The following is a 17,576-nucleotide window of genomic DNA, read 5'->3' on the forward strand; positions in this document are numbered from 1 at the left end:
AAATGGTAACCCGAGGAGAACTTTAGTTTATGTTTAATCCTGTCTAGGGGCTTCATTTCCTAAAATGCCTTATGAAGGCATTTTTGATGTTGCATTATTGATTCACATTATTGATCAGTTCCTTTCTGCCAATAACATATTGTAACTATAACTTGAAGCTGATACTCAGCTCGTATCCATGCAGAGAAGGGCTGCCTTCCATTTGGACTACCAAACGACACCTTTGAATTGGTGATTTCTGACTTGTTTGTGCCATTAATTGGACACAGATTCATTCCCAAGGAATACTGCATGTTCGTTTACCTGAAATGGTTCTAGTAGCAGCAACAGACAGGGGTCACTGGAGAGAACATTAATTGTGCTGAAGCTTCCGGGCTGGGAATTAAGAGTCCCTGAAATAACCTTTAATATTTGAGCTGAGAAATCTATTGACTTGTAGAATAGGCTAATGAGGTCTCGGTGAGAAACAAGAGTGTGGTTCATTTTTCCTCTACCATTAACAGCCAAATTATCCTATACAGCATAATTACCTGAAGCTCCCTAATGTGAAGAAGATATAGCTCTTTTTCTTCCCACACCAAGCTTCTCTTAAAACTTATCATTATTCTTTTTTCCATTGCCTTTATATCCCACCTTTTTCTTCGCAGAGAACAAGGTGGCATACATGGTTGTCCCCAGGGCTTTTTTTCAGCCAAAACTCACTGGAACTCAGTTTCGACACCCCTCAGGTGGGTGCCATTGCCATTATACAAAGGAGGCATTTATGGTGAGTTCTGGCACCTCTTTTTCTAGAAAAAAAACCACTGGTTCTCCCCAACCTCATTGAATCCTTACAACAACCCTGTGAGGTAGGTTAGGCTCAGAGACTGTAACTGGCCCAAGGTCAACCAGTGAGTTTCATGGCTGAGTGGGGATTAGAACCCTGGTCTCCAAGGTCCTAGTCCAACACTCTAACAACCACACCACATTGTCTCTCTTCTGCACTATATGCCAGAATATGGCATATCCTATGACAATTCAACAATGATTGTCTTCTTGGTGTTACGGAGAAATTAAAAATGCCAGTACCCTATTCAATACAATACAAAGTAAAAAGGTAAAGGTACCCCTGCCCGTTCGGGCCAGTCTTGCCAGACTCTAGGGTTGTGCGCTCATCTCACTCTATAGGCCGGGAGCCAGCGCTGTCCGCAGACACTTCCAGGTCACGTGGCCAGCATGACAAGCTGCATCTGGCGAGCCCGCGCAGCACACGGAACGCCGTTTACCTTCCCGCTGGTAAGCGGTCCCTATTTATCTACTTGCACCCGGGGGTGCTTTCGAACTGCTAGGTTGGCAGGCGCTGGGACCGAACGACGGGAGTGCACCCCGCCGCGGGGATTCGAACCGCCGACCATGTGATCGGCAAGTCCTAGGCGCTGAGGTTTTACCCACAGCGCCACCCGCGTCCCTTACAATACATAGTATGGTTATACCTTCTATCCAAGCCTTCCTTAACCTGGTGTCCTCCAGATTTTGTTGGACTACAGTTCCCATCATCTCTAACCATTGGACATGATGGGTGGAGCTGTAGTTCAACAACATCTGGAGGGCACCAGTTTGGGGAAGGCTGTTCTATGCTGTAATGGATTTCATGTATAGGCAGAGCTTGGAAAGAAATTGCTTGTGTGTGGGTAGACTACAATTTTGCATTTCAAACCTGCCATTGCTTCTAGCTATGAACTCTGGGTACCTTGATTCTGTAAGGGCATAACAGGCATTTAAGGAAGATGAGCGGCATCCTCACAAAGCAACAATCTGCACAATTATTTTTACAATTCTTCTGTTAAAAATTCCAGACAAATGCAATAGTAAATACATCAATGAGAACTAACTAATCAGACTCTGAACTAACACAAAAGTCCTACAAAGGTTGCTAACAAATTCTATATTTCTCACAAAAAAATGGGGGAAAGGGAATCATGTTTTTAAAACATGTTTCTGCTTGCTGTCTCTTAGGCAGACATGTTTCGATTGCATTCTTATACACACTTAACCAGGGAGTAATCCCCACTGAACTCGGTGAGACTTACTTTTGAGAAGACTGCCATAGAAGTTGTTCAGCTTGGAGCATAGAGCTGGTGTGGGCAGGAGCCAAACTCAACACAATTGAAATTGCTGTTCATGGGACAAGTGAATAGCCATTTCTTTTCAGTGAGCTTCCCTGGAGAGAGGAACAACCCCTCTTCGTAAGATTTCATGCTGAAGTTTGTGGAAGAAGAGACCTCCCGGAATTATCTCAGAAGAGTATTGGGAGTTGTTAGGAAACCCCTCAAAGGACTACATTTCCCAGCACCCTTAACTTCTTAAGTTCCCAGGATTCTTTGGGAGAAGCCGTGACTGCTAACGTGGTATAAGAGTTCTTTTAATATATGGTGTGTGTTGCAACCAAAAACTCTCTGATCATCACTTGACCCAAAAATTGTGTCTACAGAGGAGTAGTACAAGGGGCTGTCAAACCCATTAAAGATATTTATATCTGATTATCTGCCTAGCTCTGTGCAATTATTTATCCAATGATGTATCATGTTCACATATCACAACATTGAATAAAAATGCTCTTTTGGAAGAGTCTTCAGTGGAATCGACAGTTTCTGTGAAGTATGAGGACTTTGAAAATCAAAGGCTGCAATCAAAGGAAGGGATAAGTTAACGTTTTCAGTTGCTTCCTGAAGCAAGGCAGCACTCCCACACTCTTTTGGTTTGCAAATTTAGCTAGTGGTTACTGCAACAAGTGAAATAGTCACTGCTGTAGTCTCCCAGTCAGTCTCTGAGTCCTCCTACCCAGGACCAGCTCATGACATTTTGCTGCCTGAAGCACAGGACAGTATTTATTTATTTTTATATCTCACCTTCCCTGTTTTAGCTTCACAACAACCCTGCAAGGCTGGTTAGGGTAAGAGATACTGACTTGCCCAAGGTCACCCAAGTGATATTCCTGGTTAAGTGGGCCCTTGAAACCTGGTTTCCCAGCTCCTAGTCCGAAACTCTCTAACCACTACACCTGGCACTTCTCCCAATCCCATGTACAACAGCTACCCAGATCACTAGGTTTTTGTGTTTTTTACTTCAAAACTAGTAACAGGAAAGCATCCTCCATTGCATCTGAGGGCAGAAGTCTAGGTTAGGGGACACAAAGCAGGCTGCATGGTACACACAGATCGGTCTGTTACCTCCTTCTGCCTAATGGTAGGGCCGGCCTTGCTTACCTAACATTGACAAAGCTGAGAGATGTGTATGCCTCTTTCACAGTGTAAGTACAAGATCATGAAGCACTCTTCCACATGCCTGGGATGTGGCTTCCACATTCCTTTATTTGAGCACTGTATTATTATTCAAGATCTCCTTAAAGCAGGTTCAGTTCCTAGGTAACTTGTTTAGAGAGTACTCAGGTTAATTGCTATGATTCACTCACAATGTAAAAAATTGTGTCTCTGGGCGTTAGGGATGCCCTATTGTCAAGTGCTCTACTCTTAGGGTTTTTTTGGGGGGGAGAAACCCTGAGGGAACAAGAGTGCCCACAGGTGACATGTTAGTAACCCTTGTGTCCTCTAGATGTTATTGGACTGCAACTCCCATCATTCCTGACCATTGGCCATGTAGGCTGGGGCTGATGGAAGTTGTAGTGCAACACCATGTGGCGAACATTGACTACACTAGAGTCTACCTACACCATTTCCACCACCCAGGAAGACCAGGGATAGTCACGGAACATGCAAACATATACTGTGGGTAAAGAGAAGTACAGGAGACCTACGCTTATCTCCTGAACGTGGGTTTGTCTTGGCTGTAGCTTTAATATCCACCTCCCTTGCAGACCATACCGGAGAGATATCTAAGGACCATGCATCTTCATGGGGAATAGATTTCTGTGTATTGCCGGAGAGCTTAAAATATCTTCTTTGTTTCCCTCCCTCTTTACCCATAGATCACCCACATGCTGCGACATGTGAATATTGTGTCTCTGTTCTGCAAGCCCCGCCTCCTTCTCCACAATGACTACAAGGGAGGGGGAGAGAGAACACATCTTATCCCCACAAGCCAGGCAAAGTAATATAAGTCACCATCTGCTGGGAACAGATATGGGGAATTGCAGAACTGATCTCTATCTCAACCCAGCTGCAATGATTTACAAGTGAATTGGTGCCCTCTCTGATGTCTGTCCATAAAACACAATGGCCTGGTAAGCTTTCACCCTTTAGCAATTGCTGCTGAATACTGTACCTAGAGCCTTGTTAAATGAACTGGGAGGAACATTTTACTCAAGGGGAAAGCTGTTTCCTTTTGCTTTGTGGTGGTAGTGGGGAGGGATTGATCTTTAGGTTCGGCAGTGACTGGTGTCAAAGCTAACCTTCTGCTGTCCCTTTGCAGTCCAAACCACGGGTTAAGCTGGTGAGTGGAGACATGTGGTGACCCTTATGATCACAATGGATTGTAGGAGATGTGCCCTTATGCTGGCTCATGTTTGGAAGGAAGTCTCTACCTTGTGCACACTCCCAACGCTTCTTCTGAGATGCTCAGATTCAGCCGAGTAAGGGGATGCTGACCCATTCAGGGGCATGAATGGAAAGCAGTGCTTGAACAGAGACTCATGGACTTGTAAGGGCACTTCATCTCATGCAACTGCCTGCTCAGTGCAGAATCTAAAACATACATCTGAAATCCTATCATTTTTGTTATTATTGCTGTGATTTGTGTTTAATGCATTAATATGGCAAATTTTAATATACATATACCCATTACTCAGGGGGCAGGACAATGATATGTTGTTGTTGTTGTTGTAGATTCATATTTTCTCAGTTTCATCCTCACACTGGAATAATGGAGCTCACAACAACCAGCGAAGATTTCTTTCATGCTTCCAACAAGACTTTCAACGCCTCTTCTCATGGGACAGACGACAGCTTTGGTGGCCTGACAGTGACACAGCTGAGATACATCTTTGCTTCTTTCTGTGGCCTCATCTTGTTGGTTGGCTTTGCTGGCAACCTCTTCATGCTCTTGGTCCTGACTGAGGGCTTCAGGAGCAGCAGGAGCACCAACTCCATCTCTGCCATGACCAACACTCTCATGGTCAACATCACCATCTCTGACCTGATCTTCCTCCTCTACAATGTCACTGTGCTGCTGCTCACATTTGTCTATGAGGACTGGGAGATGGGCTTGGCTGTGTGTGTCAGCAGCCAGAGCTTTTCCATGTGGACCATGTTCTGCAGCTTCTACAGCATGGTGGTCACCTCCATCCTGAGATACCTGGCGGTTGTTCATCCCACCTGCTCCTTCCCAGCAAATTCACTCCAGAGGTTTCTTCTCTGCATGGTCATGTGGCTCATGGGCTTCACCGTGTCTGTCCCCAACTGGATACACCAAGGAGTCGTCGTGCTTGAAGATGCTCGATACTGTACGCTTTTGATGACGCCGAGGCAAACATACCTGTATTTTGTTCTCTTTGGTGGGGTTGCCTTCTTCCCCTTTGTGCTTCTCTTGGTCCTGTGCTATTCCAGAATCGTCCATTCCCTCTGGTTCAGGAAGATGGTGGTGGTCCACTCATCCTCAAGCATTCGGCTCAACAGGAAAGCAACTGTCATGATCCTGACCGTATTGGCGGTTTTCATTCTGATGTGGATACCATGCTCAGTGGTGATATACCTCTCAGCCACCCACAGCCTCCCACAAACTCCTGCAGGATTTGTAGCCTCTGGCTTATCTAGCATTCTGGCTTATTCGAACTGCTCCGTAAGCCCCCTCATTTGCTTTTCCCTTTCAGATCAGTTTCAGGCTAGCCTGAAAAAGTTGCTTTGCCGACGAGGTCCCAGGTAACCCCAGGACCACGGGCAGAGTTGATTGGACCCAAATAACTATGTCAACAGTCTCTAAGAGGGAGCTAGAGGCAAACTTAGGCTACTCAATCAGACCAAGCACTTTGTCATTTAAAAACAAAACAAAACACCAATGTGGACTCACTGTGCTTTGAAGAACAGTACCGATGACATGCATTATATGCTACTCTGTAGAACAGGTATAAGAACACTAATTGCAAATCATAGAATTGCAGAGTTGGAAGGGACCCAAAGGCTTATCTAGCGCAACCCCTTGCAATGCAGGAATCACAGCTCCGGAATCCATGACTGATGGCCATCCAACCTCTGCTTAAAAACCTCCAAGGAAGAAGAGCTTGTCTTTTCCACTGCTGAACAGCTCTTGCCATCAGAAAGTGCTTCCTAATGTTTAGTCAGAATCTCCCGTATAATCTTGCTTAGCTTTATCATCCATTATAATAGATCTGTAAAAACAACCAATAACAAACAAATAGCATAACGTTTCATTATTACGGGAGAGCCATACCGTTTGGTCCCTTAATAGGAATCGGCAGCAATTCATTGAGTCACCTGTTCGTGAGTCTCTACTGAAAGACCCACAGGGCTTTTGTGTACTATCAGGGGTTCTCCCTGGGGCTGAAAAACATGGTGCTGAGTCAGTCTCTGTCAAGTAGATGTCGCTGTTGCATTTTTAAAATTCCTTCGTGAGCTCATTGCTGTAAATGGAAAACAGTTATGGAAATGCAGAGGAAGTCCAAGCACAAAGCAGCACTTTCACTGCAGATTTATTTTATTTTATCGCACCTCTTTCCAGTAGCTTTTCATCTTTTCCTGCTTTTAAATGGGCACAGGGCTGCTAGCATTTAAATATATAAATCCCCAGCCATGTTTTCCTTCCTTTCCGAAGCAGTGCTTTTCGCAACCTGCCCCAGGGGCTGCCTCAATACTCCTAATCACCAAGAGAATCTAATAATCAAGCAATAACTACAAAGCAATTTCTCCAGCAAGTTGAATTGTTCTGATCCAATCCCCATTGTTCGGCGTGAATAATAAATCAGAACGCCACAAAGCAGAGCAGCAGAGGGGCCATTTTTAAGAAACGCTGCAGGAATCTGCTTGACGTAAGCAAGCGGCACGCCAACATGATTTTGATTGACTTTTCATCATTTCCCATCTCGCTTCGGAAGGAAAGGAAAGGCACATTTGCTCATTCAGTGATGCTTCTTGCACCACTCAGAACATAAGAGCCAAAGAGCTGTGACAATACTCTGCTGATATCATTTACTACCAGATTTAGCAAGATCAGAGTGGGTGGTGGCAGTGGTTGGATTGCTGTACCTCCAACATTTCCCAGTTGAAAATAGGGATGTTTCTCACGCCCTGCAACTGACCCTCCTCAACCCCCAATTTTTGGTCCTCCCCTCCTGCAGAACATTTCCTATCAGAAGAAGGGTCAGTGCCGCCACCAATAGGTCTCAGCACAAATGCCCTCCACTGTCCTGAGAAAACCCCTTAATCCTTATTTGATTTTATTCTTTGGCAGATTTATAAAAAGAAAAGCACACGTCAGTATTTTTTTATACATATAGAAAGGGTCAAGATTAGATGCGGATGCACAAAGCATTAAAAAAAAAAGGACTGGGTGAAAAGCCATTGGAACCTGCATTCTGGAAGTGCGTGTGGCCAGTCTCAAAAATAAGCATATTGGTGAGGGAGGAGGTGTGGCCTGGGGAAAGTGTTGTGAGGGGCGGGGCAGAGATTGAGACATTGGATGGGACAGATTTGACCCATGGGCTGTAATCTCCCCATCCCTGTCTCTAAACCTGTGCCCCTGCATTGGGCTTTCCAGTAGACAGCATCCTGGATACTTATTAGGTGGTTCAGTTACCACTTCTGCATCTGAGCCTGGCATCATCATGGTCCTTGTCTAGCTTGGTGTCTCCTTCCACTCTCAGACTGCCAAGACTGCTGCCTGTTCTTCAGATGTGTCTTGGGCAGCCTGCATGTTCCCCTCTTCAGCTGGCAGACGGAGGCTGAGGTCAGAAAAATGTGACCCATCCTAGCATGTCCAGAGATTTAATCTCTTTACATTAGATTTCTATGAAATAAGGACCCACCTTGTTCTGGAATTGTAAATAATAGTAATAATAATAATAAATAATACTGTTTTTTAGCATTGTTTATAATGGTTGGGACCTCCCTTGGAACCTCAGGATGAAGGGATAGCTGCTGCTGCTGCTTCTTCTTCTTCTTCTTCTTCTTCTTCTTCTTCTTCTTCTTCTTCTTCTTCACCATGACATTATGGTCTCTAGAAAGTTGTCTAAAGCCTGCTGCACCACTGTTGCGTCTTCTATGCTCAGGGAAGAGATATCTGTTTCCTGGGCCTTGGAGGACATCCAGTTGAAGAGAAGAGTTTCTCCAAGCTACAATTCCTAATCAGCTCCCTTGGTTGTGGGCTCCTCTGTTAAGGACCACCATGTGGGTCGACTTTTAAAAAATCATCATCATCATTACTATCATATTAATCTTTACGCCTTTGAAAGCTGAGGATGGAACCAGCTTTATTTAATCACAGTTGGTGAGATTAAGGCTGCAAACCTACACGCACTTTACTTGGGAGCCTGCCTCGCTGAAGTCAGTGGGGTTTGCTTTCAGCCACACATCCACTTCACCTTGACTTTAAATGTTTCTGTTTATAGTGAAAGGCTTCAGCTCTGCCAGCCTTCTGTTGACCTACAATTTCAATGGGAACCAAACCTGGAAGAAGATGCCTGCAATATGTTGCTTAAGGCAAGGAAATCCTCGTTCTGTGAATCCACTCTAATTGGTTCTTCACTACTAAGGGACAACTATTTTCCTGGCACTTGGTTAAAGGCTGGGCTCTACTGAACTCTCTGATTTAGTTTTCTTCTGCAAGAGCTACTTACACAGCACTCCCTGAATTTTGGAGAAGTGGACTGCTTTTCTGGTGACGCACAGATGCACTAAGCTCCCCATGGAACCCCGTGGATTGGGACCAATTAAAGGGTCATGATGTTTCCAGCAGATCATACTTGATCTGGCACATAATGACATTATGCTGTGGTTGGAAGCAATCCTTGATCTTTCTGAATGCTCATTAAATAAATCATGCAAGACCTGAAATATTAAGCCCCTATTAGTATGTGTTTAGGAATCCCCAGCTCTCTACTGGGAGAAGAACAGTGGATGGTATTTTGAATGCCAAGAAAAGGACTTTGTTTCAGATATTAGCTGACAATGATTGCCCTTATCGATTGTTTCCTATCCTTTCCATGCTCCCATGGGCTGCAGGAGCTCAGCATCTTCCCTCCCAGTACTATAATGGGGTGTACACTTCTTATGGCATGAATTAGCATTCTGCAAAGACAGAACAGAGAGAAAAATAGATGACTTTTTATGCACGACAAGGAACAGTATTTGGAACACAACACTTTGCCAGCAGCCACAGGCCTTTTGAATGTTAATTACACATTTGCCTGTGTGAATTCAATATAGTGTCAGTTGTCTTAGGCATGCCACACTAATCACAAAAACCACCGATGGCTTTCAATTTCATAGTGAAAGACCCCAAAGCATTTAATTGCTTAGCTATAGTGTACAAACAAATTTGGTGCATCGATTTTTAAAGCTGTTTGGTTCCACCATGTTAACTTTGCTTGGGGGTGGATGCCCAAAGCATTTCTATCACCTCACTCTTTTCAGTTTATGAACCACTGTAAGTATCCATACTAGGATGAAGGGCAGGATTCCTCTCCACATATTTGCAGGTTATATTCCCACTGTTTGTCTGCATATGAAAAAGAATTCACCTATTGGTCAATTTTTGAAAATCAGTATGCTTATCACGAATAAGCATATATGAGCTGGAACAACTGACTAGCCTCACAACAGACATTTGGATTGTCTTCTGATGAATGAAGGAATCAAGTTTAAAAATTATTTTGAGCGCTTATGTGGCAACTTCTGTTTTCAGTTTGATAATTAGCACACTAAGGAGCCGTGGTATTGTTGCATGTCATCCATGGGCGTAGCCAGGATTTTTCTTGGGGGGGGGGAGAACCTCAGTTTGCTATGTATTTTTATTGATTTTTATTGATTAGCTGCCCCTTCCTGCCCCCCCCCTTGGCTACATCCATGACGCCACCTCAATCTCTGATCTGTTCGAGTTTCCAAGGGCCCTAGGCACTTACCCAGGGTTCAGGTTTCCTCTGGAATGAGGGAGCGGTGATATCTTTATGATACATGATTTATTTGCACATACAACCTGAGCCTATGATGGAGCATGAAGGTCTTGCTTCCCCCATAGCCACAGCTTTGGATTCCAGCAGAAATCAGGCATGGCTGTCTCCCTCTGCTTTCCCAGCTTCCTGATTCTAGCTTCTAGCTTCCAGCTCAATTCTCCCCTCTCAACTCTGGCTTTTTTTCTTTTTAAACTAACTACCAGTGAGTCAAGGGAGGGGACCCCATCCATTTGGTATCTGGCACAGAGCCACCTCCTTTGTTCCCTCAATGGTCTAGGCTATCGCCTCACTAGGAAGCAAGCCTAGCTATTCCAGGAATTTGAATCCTTGTTTAAAATTTGGCACTTTCCGGACCCAGAACATAGAAGGGTCTCAGCATACAACCTACTTCCCTCCCCAAACTCATAACAGTATTATGCAATTAAAAGGAGATGAGGACTTGAAAGGGTTTTTATTGTACTTTGCGCACCTGGACTGACATGTGTACAATTTCATAGGCTGTTTCTGTAGTGAATAATAACAGAATCTGAAGTTTTTGTGACGATCGGATTTTTATAGCAAAGCTTCTCCCCCATTTTTGTGTGTTCTATCTTCTCCACATTTTCTTTAGTCTTGAGAATTCTGCCAAAAGCAAGTTCTTGTAGGAAATTACTTTGGAATTCAATGAATTTGAAATTTAGATACCAAGGCTGCAATCCTAAGCACACAATCCTAAGTCCCAGTAGGATCTATTTCTGAGTAGACCTTCATAGGATGTTCATACTCAATGAAATCTGAGTAGGAAGGAGCTGGGACTGCTACATCTGTCTAAATCACACCAGTAGTCCCTACCCCTTCTTGTGGTTCTTGTAAAAATGCTGCTAAGGGTTTTTTGATTTTAGGATTTTGATTCAAGATCTGCTTGAATGCATTTCTGTAATGATGTAGCCTGTACTTGCTTTTTGTAACCTTTATGTAGCTTAGTGCGTTTAATGAGTGCATGTATTTTGTAGCAATTACTGCTAAGTTACAAGTTGTGTGGGCATATATATAAATTATACAACCCAGTCACTCACATAGGGAAAGAGAATTTTTTTTTTTGAATTGAGAAATTTATTACGGCCATAGGCCCATACAGGTAAAAACAACACCTAAATAACAGCTTGTGCTGTAGGGAAATAAAAAAAAAAAAAAACACTCGCTAAAACACCACTATAACAATAAAATACTATAAAATGGAAAGGCATACTACGCCTTAATTTGCTTGTAGTGCTCCTTGGCGTCGCTTTTGGGAAAGGACAGCAACTAGGAACCTAGCCACCTTCAGGGTCGTGTGGGTATCCTTGTCCTGCAAGATTTGGGCAAGGTGGAATTTTGGTGGGGTACCCTCTAGTTTCTGTATGATTGATCCCAACAAATTTGCCTGTGGCACATTGAACAAGGGGCAAGTGAACATAATGTGCTGGAGCGACTCCGGCGTCACCTTATCACATTCGCACACGGCGGGGGCTTGGCCCTTTGAGAACCTATGTCTCAGGACATTGGAGGGAAAAACGTTAAACCTCGCTTTGGTGAAGGCCAGTCTATGGGCAACAGTCGAAGGGAAAGAGAATACAATCTTTCATCGGTAAAGATTTTGTTTCTAAAAATTTCCATTACTTTATTCCTTTTTCAGCACATATGTAACAACATTACAGTCTACATTTCTCCGTCCTGAGAGTGATTTAATTTTTTTTCTAGGTTGTCCTCCTAATTTGGGGACATCTGATAATATCCTGAATAAATCATTTGTGCCGCGAGATAAAAGCTCACACAGTGCTTTAATAAAAGGAATCATTTATTTCAGTTTAAGGCAGTCCAATAGGAACTATATTACATCAGACATTCAACGCAGGAAACGGTAGCATAAAAGAGAGAAAGGCCATTGCCATGCAAATAAAAAACAGTCGTGAAGGGAGGAGGGGAAATGGAACATGCTGGGTGGCTGTAAGAAACTCCAGAAGCCAGAGAAAATTTGGATTTGGGAGTAGACTGTACATACAACAGGTTTCCTCTGAGGCTTCAAACTAGGTCACCTGGAGAATTCCTGCTGTTTCCACCACCTAAGACCTAGTCAATGGGCCTGGGATTCAACAGGTATGCCCAACCCCCTACCTGATCTTTAAATGTGCTTGTGCCCAAGATGTTCGCCAGCCCCTTCCATCCGTAGGCCCACATTTGCTTGATGTATATACATCATGCTGATCCACTCATATAAACTTGGGAACAGGGCAGTTTCAGTGCCATGCTTCACCCAACGGGTGGGCAGAGATGTGGCATACAAAACCATAGCTTATGTAGCACTTCCCCAGTCACTCTTGGGATGATGTGACAATTTACAGACAGGTGAGGTACAAATTAGCACAGGCAAACACTGCTCAGTGGTACCTCTGCTCCTGCAGAACTAGACAGCATATTAGATGTGCCTCCCACTGTCTCCTGTATGGAGGCTTCAGCTTCTGGGGTAAATGTATTAATACTGCTAAGACAAAAGAGGCAGAGAAACAGTATTCTCACTCGCTTACTTCTTTTGGAAATTGGAAGACAATACGCTCTTCGAGGTTGAAGTTTTAGAGTATAATCCACATCCCAAAGCAAAGCTCCCATTGATCATCGCCAGTTCAGGATTGCCCCGAGTCTGTGCTATTCATCATGTGAGAAAAGTAATTTAATACAGCAACGCCATCCCCAAAACTGATCATTTCTGGTTGAGTTATAGGTGATGCTGACCCTGCATTAGCACAGGATCTGTCCCAGAGAGGGAGACTAATTGTCACTTACTATCAACTGGCAAAACTGAAGTTCCTCAAAGACCAACAGAAATCCACCACTGAGCTCTGGTGAGTATTAGAAAACTTGCTGGCTGACTAGCTCTGTAACAGTTTACGAGCCAAGCCAGCCAACCAAGACTTCATCTCAAAAGTAGCTATAAGTGGCCACTTAGACAGAATCCAATGTAGCTAAAGTGGTGAGGAAGAAGATGACAACTTTGTAGGGGTTGTATTCAGCTAAGTTTTACTCAGGCTAAACCCACTGAGGTCAATGGACCTAAGTTTGTCATGTTCATTAATTTCAATGGGCCTACTATGCATAGGACTATCACTGAGCACAACCCCAAGCCCCATGAAGTGCTTAAGGTGCCCTGAAGGTAAATAATGAATCATTCTTTGCTCTCATACATAAATTTATCCTTCCATTCCAGTCACCAAACTGACCTGAATCTTGTCCCAATTTTGCCTGATAGTTACAAAGGTGGGTTAGAGAGCCACTTGGAGGAAATACTATACTATACAGCACCTTGGTTTTTAAAAGTGTACTGCAGGATCCCAGTGGTGTGTCTGTTTAGAGTGGAAATTTCCCCCTTATTTCACTTGGAATATTTTCAACAGGCCCAGTCATTGACCAGCTGTTCAGAGTCTTGTTGACTTATATTGTGTAGTCAACTGTTAGTCTAGGACAGGGGAAGGTGATAAGGAATATAAAATCTAAGGATCTCAGATAAGCAATGTGCTTCCTTTCACATCATGCTACCGCCAGCATTTATCTATTCTCAATAAGAAGAATAATTTGGAAAGTGCTTAGCAAGTGCCTAGTGTGCTCCCCAACAACTTCTTAAGTAGGGAGGGGAGAGTACTAGCTAGGCTACTTCTAAGTGCATCTTTCATCATTATTCCAGTTAGCAAAAGAGCTGTTCAGCCCCAGAGCAGATCCGATCCCTAATAGCTAAGAAAGGTTTGGGGATCTGGCTCCCTGTGACATCCCTGGAACACCTCAAGCAACCAGCTAAAGGTGGGGGGGAGGAGGGAAAGCAGTTTGGGATTTTACAAATGCATGAAACCCATGGTTAAAAACCTTGCCAAATGAAACTTGAAAATGGAAGCTGGAGCATATTTTTGTTGGCCTACATAAAAAAAGCCCTTCGAATCCTTAAGAGCTTCAACTTAATAAACAAGAACAGCTCAGTCAGTAGAGCACGAGGCTCTTAATCTCAGGTTTGTGGGTTTGAGCCCCACATTGGGCAAAAGATTCCTGCATTGCAGGGGGTTGGACTAGATGACCCTTGGGGTCCCTTCGAAGTCTACAGTTCTATGATTCAGCAGTTAGCCTTGGAAGCAGGATCTCACTGGCCATCAATCTTCTTCCCCAGCACCTTTCTTTCTCCAGAGGCAGGGAACCAGGGGGCCTCTAAATGGCCAGTGGTGAAGCACGATGGTAGCTGTAGTCTAACAACATCTGGAAAGCCACAGGTTCCCCATTTTTGCCCTGGAGATTTGTGAATAGCTTCCAGGAGCTCCTTACCTATCATCACATAGGGGTGGCAGCTGCCCGACGTACCCTTGGGAATCACTGCTGCTCTGGAAGGTGGATATGCAAGAGAGAACGAAATACCCTGGTAGTACGGTTGGTTAGTGATTGGGGTAAGGGAACTGGATCTGGAATACTGAGAGACAATACAGGTGAAGAGGTGGTGGAATAAGGAGGAAGTGGCAAAGGGCAATATGCCAGCAATATGCTGATGACACATAGCTCTACTTCTCTTTGACATATGCAGGTGGGGCAGTTGATGGGCAGGACTAATGTCTTGCATTCGTGTGCCTCTTCCACGTGAGGCCCAGAGTGTGGCAACACAAGAACCAGCCTTATCTGCTGTGGCTCCCCATTTATGGAATGCTCTCCCCAGGGAGGTTCGCCTGGCACCTTCATTATATACTTTAGGGCACCAGGCAAAAACATTTCTCTTCAACCAGACCTTTGGCTGATTAGTTTTCTACAGCTTTCTAAATGTGTCTGTGGGAAGGGAGGGCGCGCGTTATTTTGTTTTTGTTTTAATTATTTACTTGTATTTTTATTCTGCGACCTGCCCTGAGATCTTGTGGTGAAGGGAGGTATAAAAATAAAATAAAATAAAATAAAATAAAATAAAATAAAATAAAATAAAATAAAATAAAATAAAATAAAATAAAATAAAATAAAATAAAATAAAATAAAATAAAATAAAATAAAATAAAATAAAATAAAATAAAATAAAATAAAATAAAATAAAATAAAATAAAATAAAATAAAATATAATAAATACATGAAATAATAAATAAATAAATAAATAAATAAATACATGAATGAATGAATGGGTGAGAGCTTCATCCATGAGTGAATCAGAAAAGGGCACTTGTCTAGAATTTCTGGTTTTAAGATCTGCTTGGCTTAATGAGAGGTACGGTACTTTTAAATTCAGCTGAGTTGCCCTGAGTTGAGGACGGGGTATAAACTGAAATAAATATGTACATAAACAATTTTTTTAACACACACACAAACCCCCGCTAACCTTTCCAGGGGCTTTCCAGGGGAGAGTTTGGAAAATTCTAGGAGTCTGAGTATGGTTTTGTGTCAGAGCACATCAGGAGACCTTGTGGTCCTCCAGATCATGTTGGAATCCAACTCCTGTCAGCCCCAGTCAGCATGGTCAGGGATGATGGGAGCTGAGTCCAGCAACATCTGGTAGGTCACCACTGCTTTAGAACAGCCTCCCCCAAATTGCTGCCTGCCAGATGTTTTGAGTTACAACCCTCATTGGGCGCTGCCTGGAGCTGATGGGAATTGCAGCTCAAAACATCTGGAGAGCGCCAGGTGGGGAGAGCAGCTTTCAGAGTTATAAGCAGCTTTTCTGATCCATGCCAAGCTGGAGTTTTTATATAGCAGGTCCAAGTTCTGCAAAGGCTGAAATGAAGAAAGGACATACCAAAGTGCAACACAGGAGCTATGCCCATTCCTACATAACCCTGGGAAGTAACTTTTCCTGTCACTCTATGAACACACTCTATGAAGCCCAAACTTCAAGATCATCCTGACTGAGGATACCACTTGTAAGTTATCACTCTGATGGGCAGAAGTGCGAAGAGGTCAAAAATAAGGCCCATTTATTCTCTCTCTCTCTCTCTCTCTCTCTCTCTCTCTCTCTCTCTCTCATGCCCTGCACAATAATACCTTTTCAGATATCAAATCTAGACAGCAATTTGCTGAAAACCAGGGGTTAAAAAATGCAAAAGGGACTTAACAGAGTCACAAAAACCAAACAAGCAAGGGAACAAACAATCCAGGCCTGCACAAATATTTGTCAAAGTAGATTTACAAAGAATAAGGGGGCGGGGGCGGGAATTAAGCAATTTAGGGACTGGATGCAGTACAAAGAACAGCAGCAACACCAGCAGCATTAAGAGACGACATCACACGGTCACTTGATCACAATATTCAGCCTGCCAGGTCAATCCATAAGCTGAGCCATTACAAAGCGAGGAAGAAGTGTCAGAAGACTTGAGGTGGCAGCTGGACTATACATGGGCTTAAAAAAGAAGAAGACCCCAAATCATTCAGCTGTAAGGGGTGGGGCAAGGGAAGATGCATGGAAAAAAAGGGCTGCTTCATCACACAAACCATAGAGAAATGAATGATCTGTGCCTCCTTATGAGGCCTACCAAGACAGGCTGGACTTCTCTCACCACGGTGATCTCCCCAAATAGGAAACGAGGAAACTTGCCAACAACAGGGCTTGTCCTTTAACAAAATGAAATGAAATTAAAACCCTTATTTCCCCCCAGGTTTCACGGCTGCTCCGTCCTTCCAACGATGCACATTGGTGTGCCAGAATGGCAGCAATAAACCAGCTCTCAGAGAGGATTATTATTATTTTTTTGCAGAAAAGAGTACACTGTAGATTTTCATTTTGTGGTGTGGTCACTGCCCAGATGTCAGTCTGCCCGCAGAAAGTTGAGAGCTGATCCAAGAGAGTGACCTGTGTTTTGTAGGCACCTGTCCTCAAGTGCTGCTTTCCTCTCCTGGCATTCAGATTTCTGTCTGAAGGGTGTGGCCTGTGGGGGTGTACGGAGGTGGAGCTGGGTTGGGTTTGATGCCGCGTCCCTTCATGTAGGAGATGAACTGGTCGGGAATCTCAGCAAGAACGTCCTTAGCCAGCCGAGCCATACTCAGGACGTGGTTTCCTGTGCGGTCAATGTAATCTCGGAATGGGACAAACTGGGAGAGAGAACAGTATATCGAAGGCATGAAAGGCAAATCATTCAAAAGGCAATCTATAGCCTTACAACAGAGACTTCCCTGATTCAGGAAGGCTGGACCGCATTAGTATAGAAAGATCACAGGTGGCAAAACTCGAGCAGTTCGCCAGGCAGAGATCATGCCAAAACCTCCCCAGCTTTGCAATGGAATTTGCTGCTCTCTGGTAAGTTAAACTCTTTTGATAGGCTATGCCTTTTAATTGTTACTCACCTCAAATCTTCAGGATGGGGTGGGCTACAGAATTAAATGCATATTAGAAAATATAGGAAGTTGCCTTGTATCTTTTTTTTTAAAACCCCACACACGTTCATTTGATTTTACAAAAGTAAAGTTATAACAATACCAAATAGATCATCATATTTAGACTTCCGGG

General features: G+C 43.7%; 1 protein-coding gene across 1 annotated transcript in view; it reads right to left on the reverse strand.

Annotated features, from left to right (window-relative positions):
• Positions 1–16,243: 16,243 nt before the first annotated feature.
• Positions 16,244–17,576, reverse strand: part of LOC310764286 (copine-5-like) — a 127,999-nt gene continuing 126,666 nt past the window's right edge. The window contains exon 20 of the mRNA XM_083617874.1: positions 16,244–17,161. Coding sequence (XP_083474000.1) covers positions 16,973–17,161 — 189 coding nt within the window. The 3' untranslated portion in view covers positions 16,244–16,972. The remainder of the gene's footprint in view (positions 17,162–17,576) is intronic.

The sequence above is a fragment of the Podarcis filfolensis genome (assembly GCF_964270895.1).
Source record: "Podarcis filfolensis genome assembly, chromosome: 6".
NCBI classification, from domain to species: Eukaryota; Metazoa; Chordata; class Lepidosauria; order Squamata; family Lacertidae; genus Podarcis; species Podarcis filfolensis.